A 576-nucleotide genomic window follows, 5' to 3' on the forward strand; every position below is an offset into this window, starting at 1 on the left:
TTAGTTGCGGTGACGGAAGACGCGACGGCGCACAGTCTTGTAACGATAACCATCCTGGGCAGGTTGTTCGATCTCCTCAATGATGGGCTCCTCGGCTTGAACGGGGGCAGGGGGAATGTATGCGGGTGCTGGTGGTGCTGGAGGAATGTAAGTCTCAACGGGAGCTGCAACGGGTGCTGGTGGAATGTAGGTGTTCTTTGGTGCTGGTGGTGGTGGTGGTGGTGGGGGTGGAATGTAAGCCTTGGCCGGAGCAGCTGGTGGTGGGATATAGGTGTTCTTTGGTGCTGGTGGTGGCGGTGGTGGTGGGGGAGGAATGTAAGACTTCACTGGAGCCGGTGGTGCCGGCTGAGGATAATCATAGCCAGAGTTCAATTCAGAGACATCGGCATAGGCGCAGGCCAAAAAGGCAACGGCAATAACCAGGAATTTCTAACAATACACGTTTTATTGAAGTTATTTAAATCCTTTTTTGTTTTCGGGCTCCTTTCAATTTGACTTACCATTGTTGGTTTGAGTTTTGTTTGAGCTTGTTGTTGCTGCTTGGATCACAAATCGTTGTTTGCTGCTGAACTCCAT

At 51.0% G+C, this 576-nt stretch overlaps 1 protein-coding gene across 1 annotated transcript; it reads right to left on the reverse strand.

The window, feature by feature from the left end:
• Positions 1 to 576, reverse strand: LOC124460150 (extensin). The gene is made up of 2 exons (XM_047010426.1): positions 550 to 576; positions 1 to 429 (listed from the first exon to the last, which is right to left on the reverse strand). The coding sequence occupies exons 1-2, from the start codon at positions 574 to 576 to the stop codon at positions 1 to 3; spliced, it is 456 nt and encodes a 151-aa protein (XP_046866382.1).

This window comes from Drosophila willistoni (genome assembly GCF_018902025.1).
Source record: "Drosophila willistoni isolate 14030-0811.24 chromosome 2L unlocalized genomic scaffold, UCI_dwil_1.1 Seg72.1, whole genome shotgun sequence".
Taxonomy (NCBI): domain Eukaryota; kingdom Metazoa; phylum Arthropoda; class Insecta; order Diptera; family Drosophilidae; genus Drosophila; species Drosophila willistoni.